The sequence below is a fragment of the Lolium rigidum genome, chromosome 7 (assembly GCF_022539505.1).
Source record: "Lolium rigidum isolate FL_2022 chromosome 7, APGP_CSIRO_Lrig_0.1, whole genome shotgun sequence".
NCBI lineage: Eukaryota > Viridiplantae > Streptophyta > Magnoliopsida > Poales > Poaceae > Lolium > Lolium rigidum.
In genome coordinates this window covers 91262155-91267770 of record NC_061514.1, presented here as the reverse complement: position 1 = coordinate 91267770, position 5616 = coordinate 91262155, and the positions used below count along the sequence as shown (strand labels likewise).

The window sequence follows — 5616 nt, the reverse complement described above, 5'->3', positions numbered from 1 at the left end:
AGAGGATGGAGGGGCATGCCATGCTGCACAACGACTACTTCGCCGACGAGGCAACACATGCCGACAATTTTCGGCGCCGGTACAGGATGAGCAAGGGGCTGTTCATTAATATCCTCCACGGCGTTCGAGAGTTCGACCCCTACTTCAAGCTCAAGCTCGACGCTGTAGGCGTTCTCGGGTTCTCGTCGATTCAGAAGTGCACCGCCGCCATGAGGATGCTTACATACGGAGCACCTGCCGATACACAGGACGACTACCTTCGCATGAGTGAGTCTACTGCCATTGAGTGCATGTACAAGTTTTGCCGAGCTGTGGTGGGAAAGTTTGACATATACTATTTGAGAGGGCCAACTGAGGAAGAGACTGCAAGGATCATGGCACAAAATGCTGCCAGAGGATTTCCTGGAATGCTTGGAAGCATCGATTGCATGCACTGGGCATAGAAGAACTGCCCGTTTGCTTGGCAAGGTATATACAAAGGCCGTCATGGATATTGCAGTGTGGTGCTTGAAGCTGTGGCAGATTATGACCTGTGTATTTGGCATTCTTTCTTTGGCATGGCGGGATCACACAATGACATCAACGTGTTGCAGCAGTCTCCGGTGTTCAGCAGACTAGTGGAAGGGCATGCTCCACCATGCAACTATGAGATCAATGGCCACGAATATACCAAAGGCTATTATCTAGCCGATGGTATATATCCAAAATGGGCCACTTTTGTCAAAACAATCTCGAATCCATCAGGTCTGAAGAATTCTCACTTTGCTACGCGACAGGAGGCTTGCAGGAAGGATGTCGAGCGGGCATTTGGTGTGCTTCAAGCACAATTTGCCATTGTCCGGTACCCTGCTCTAAGCTGGTCTCACGACCAAATGTGGGATGTGATGCAGGCAGGATGACCGCAAGAATCATGCTAGGTCACATGTTGGTCCCTATGAGTGTGAAGGCCCTCTTGCGGAGGTTGATCATGAGTTGCCTGCAGATTTTGCTGATTTTCTCGCCATGCACGCAGAGATCCGTGACAAGCAATGTGCATGAGCAACTTCAAGCTGATCTCGTTGAGCATTTGTGGAGGATCAAAGGAAATACCGTGGCACCTTGATGTAGCATCTACCCCTATTTATTATATTTGTTTACTTGTTTTATTGTTTGTTGTAATTTAATTTGAAAACAATCCTCGCAAACATTTTTATTCATATGCTATATTTGATAAATGGTTCTGTGTTAAAAAGAAGTATTTTAAATGTTTGGGGGCGGCGTTTGGGGGACGCGGCTGGGGAGCGATGTCCCCAAAACGCGGCACGAACAAAACACGTCCCCCAAATGCTCAATCCAAAGACGGTTTGGAGGACGCTCTGGGGAACGCGGCTGGAGCTGGCCGTCATCGATAGACTGGACCCGCAAACCAGACGGGTGGGCGTGACCTGATGGAATGATCGACTCCATGAGCCGTTTCGTAACTACTCTATTCCTCATCAGTCTGATAGCCGCAAAAAAAGTTGCTTCCCGGGCCAGAAAGAAGAGAGTGAGAGAGACGATGGCCGAAGCCGGGCACCGCGTGGTATTCTTCCCGTTCCCATACCACGGCCACTCCAGTCCGGTCCTCCGCCTCGCCAGCGCTCTGCACGCCCGTGGCTTCGCGGTGACCGTGTTCCACACTGAGTTTCGTGCCCCGGACAGGGCCGACTCCCCGGCGGACTACGGCTGGGTGTCCCTGCCCGTGGAGGTGCCGCAGGAGGTGGTGGCGTCCGAGGACATCGCGAGGCTAGTCACGGCCATGAACGCCGGCTGCGAGGCTCCGTTCAAGGACCGGCTGGCGGCGCTGCTCGCTGCGGAGGAAGGCGGCGGTGTCCGGTGCGTGATCACCGACGTCATATGGTACACGGCGCAGGCGGTGGCGAGGGACCTCGGCGTGCCGGCGATGGGCATCATGACGGCCAGCGCGGCAAACTTCCGGCTCTACATGGCATTTCAGAAGTTGATTGACAAGGCCTATCTGCCTGTACAAGGTACGTAGGTGATCGGATCAACCATCCTCTATGACTATATTCATCAGGATATGCACAATCTGAGAGACATATATGCTCGATCGATCTGTGCGTGCAGAGGGGCAGGAGGAGGATCCAGTCGAGGAGCTGCCACCGTACCATCTCAAAGATTTGCTTCGACACGACGAGAGCAGCCTTGCGGGGTTCGCCGACCTGTTCCGGCAGATCGTCGACGGAGCACGGCAGTCCTCAGGCCTCATATTCAACACCTTGAGTAGCATCGAGGCAGCTAATCTGGACCGGATCCGCGAGGACCTGTCCGTCCCGGTGTTCGCCGTCGCCGCTCTCCACAAACTGGCGCCGCAGGCCAAGACCACCAAGTCCACCAGCAGCTTGTACGGGGAGACACAAGCAGACCGCCGGCACTGCCTCGGCTGGCTCGACACGCAGGAACCAGGCAGCGTGCTCTACGTGAGCTTTGGGAGCCTCGCCGCCATGGACCCGCACGAGTTCGTGGAGCTGGCGTGGGGGCTCGCCGCGAGCAAGCGGCCGTTCCTCTGGGTCGTCAGGCCCAAGCTGATCCGCGGCTTCCAGTCCGGCGAGCTGCCCGACGGGCTCCAGGAGGAGGTCCGTGGTCGTGGCATGATCGTCAGCTGGGCTCCGCAGGTGGAGGTGCTCGCTCACCCTGCGGTAGGCGCCTTCCAGCAGGTGAAGGTGTGCCGATGATATGCCACCCGCTGGAAGGAGACCAGTACGCAAACGCCAGGTACGTGTACCATGTTTGGAAGGTGGGAGTCAAGGTCGAGACGCCGGCGACTGGTCGGCTACAAAGAGAGGAGATCAAGGCTGCTATTGAGAAGATGGTGGACGACAAAGAGATCAGAGAGAGAATGAATGGCTTCAAGCTAGCTGCAGAGGAAACCATTAAGGCCCAGACGGATCTAACTGGTTTGGTTGATCTCATCAAGTCTTTTGAAACTTCCAAACGGCACATACATTCACCACGGAGATCGGCATCCTTGGAAGCTCTCTTATAAAAAAGAATCTTTCTCTTCTAATCAAAGGCGTTTTGAAGCTTCATATATATCTCATCTTTTTGGTGGAATGCGGCCAACTTATTGATTGACTACTCAGCGCTCGAAATATCAGTGGGGAATTAATATGATCGATTTGAATAAAGAAAATATTATTTCCCCTCCCTCTATACCCAAAAAGGAATGCAATTCTACGGTTTTTAAGACAGATTTTTATCGAACCATAGAAACCACTCTAGTGGTTCTGGATATATATTTGTCAACGAAAAAAATTGCAGTTTAGATGTCCGTTCTGCTAACTTTAGTAAAAAAGAATCTCTAATTTTTTTGGAAACATATGCAAAAGCATTGCCTCAATCTATGAATTAAGAAGTTTCTCAAAAAAAACTATTAATTAAGAAGATAATTGCCTAGTTAATTAACGAAAAACTAGGCGAAAACTATTGCAACACCATATGCAGACTACTCCCAAAGCATGCAACTCCCGACCACCTAGTCAGACAAACCAACTCTCCCAACTTGCTACAACCGCAAACCCTCGACACATAGATCAGTAGATCACTATAACTCTTCTTTTTCGAGAGTGCGCGCACCATATCTTTATAGAAAGACAGAAAACAGATTCACAAGAAGCCGTACAGAAAGTTGCGAACAACTAAGCCGGCAAACTCCAACACACACCTAATCCTACTCTCGCGACACTATTTTCCTCCCTCCTACTCTCGCAAACTCCCACATCCTGAACTCCTCCCTCATGCTATCTATGATCTGCTCGGTGTTCAACTGGAGACGAGAATTGCCGAACACACGTGTATTGCGCTGCTTCCAAAGCGTCCAAGCCACTAGAGTCACCAGGGAGTCGAACTTCTTTCGTTCACTCTTCTGTACTTGTCTCCGGGGCCCTTAGCCACCACTCCTCCAAGGTGTGAGCCGGGTGAGGCAATTCCACCTGAAACAGATTTCTTTGCAAGCAGCCAAGCCATACTGTTCTAGCATAAGGACATTCAATGATAATATGATCCACTCGGTCCTCCTCCTACAAACACGTGTAGCAGGTTTCAGTGTGTTCCATAGCAGACACCCGTTAAGCAGAGATCACCATATCTCAAAAGAAACAACATTGAAAACATGCAAACATATGAGCAGAGATCTGGGAATTGAGAACCATCCGTTAAGCAGCTGCAAATGCTCCTGAGATATTTCTTCACCTTCTTGATTTTGCACCCTGAAGCCTTCCCCATCACTAGGGGAGCAATCTCCTTTTCGGATCCAGTGCTATCCGCCTCCAAACTCACATATAAATCGCAAACCTCTTTCGCAAAGAGGGCCTCAGAGTCAACAAAGTCAGGCTGCTGGCTTGGGTCCAAAGGTGGTGCCGTGGAAGCTACCACCGAGGACCAAAAGCAAGTCCACCTCCAAAAGCGTCATCGAGGAGAAGCCAACTCCCCACATAACTCCTGAACTCGGTCATGATCAGCATCACTGGAGACATGACCTTAGTGTTGTCCTCACACTCAGAGGCAGTCGACAACATGCAGGGGCTAGCATGAGGGGAGAAAACACCATAGAGGCCTTCATCTCCAACATCTCTTGAGCCTACATTGAGCTCGGCTAAAGCAGGGGGTTCAAGGGCAACTGAAGACCTGCCAAGGTCAGCACCCACACTCACCAAGAAACTCTCAACCAGCGTGAGGCCGACTTGAAGCTCGAATCGAAGCAACATGGCCTGGTTAGCTAGGATAGACTGCACATCTGTTGTGGCTAGGGGAGCTGGTGTAGCATGACGTCGAAGCGGCAAAGGGGGGTCGACGAGCGTCTTTCCACGACAAGAGTTCATGGCGAGCCGAGGCTGGGACGACACCGCGAGGCCTGGCGAAAAACTCGGTGGCTTCCATGCGTTGAAGTACTCGCGCACCCGGTGACCGAATCGAAGGAAATGAGAACACCGAATGGGATCTCGACAGGCTGCAACTCGGTGACCAGGTAATAGGCAACGACAACATCTCCCCGTAACAGTTGAGGAGGGGGCGACGCATCAAAGTTGGCGTGGACAAGGACATGTGACGCGGTCGGCACCGAGAAGGCACGTCCTCCCATCCTGCGACAACATCCTCATCACGCCGCGTACCAAAATGGGAAGCTGGAGTTGAAGTCACAATCTCGGCATATGAGCGACGTCCTGCAATATCTCCACATCCACCAGTACCAGCAAAGAAAAACAGATCCATACGGCCATCCATGGGCGGGTAGGCCTTGCGGGCGGCGAGGACAGTCGCGACCAGAGTGATAGCGGAGGTGCCCGACAAAACAGGAGCAACCGTCAGAGAGGCTCTAGAGCTTGATTTGAACATGTGTTGTCGTACGTGGCCTAGATGGTGAGATAGCCAGAGCCGAGCGTCTGTTTTGCCTACAAGATGTGTCGGAAGGATGAAGCTCGACAACTCCTATTCCGAAGGCGCAAGCACCGGACTGCATGTGGAAAGAGAGAGCGCGAGGAGGGGGTCTCGGATGTGGTCAAGGCAGAGGTGGAGGTGGTCGGTGCATGGAAATCAAGCTATGGCCGCCGCACGCTTGACCAACGACAGTCGCGGTCG

At 52.2% G+C, this 5616-nt stretch overlaps 1 protein-coding gene across 1 annotated transcript; it reads left to right on the top strand.

The window, feature by feature from the left end:
- Positions 1-1537: 1537 nt before the first annotated feature.
- LOC124671666 (DIMBOA UDP-glucosyltransferase BX8-like) lies at positions 1538-3025 on the top strand. Its single transcript, XM_047208011.1, is given in 3 exon segments — positions 1538-2009; positions 2107-2688; positions 2691-3025. Coding segments are annotated over 3 exon segments (1389 nt in total).
- Positions 3026-5616: the final 2591 nt, after the last annotated feature.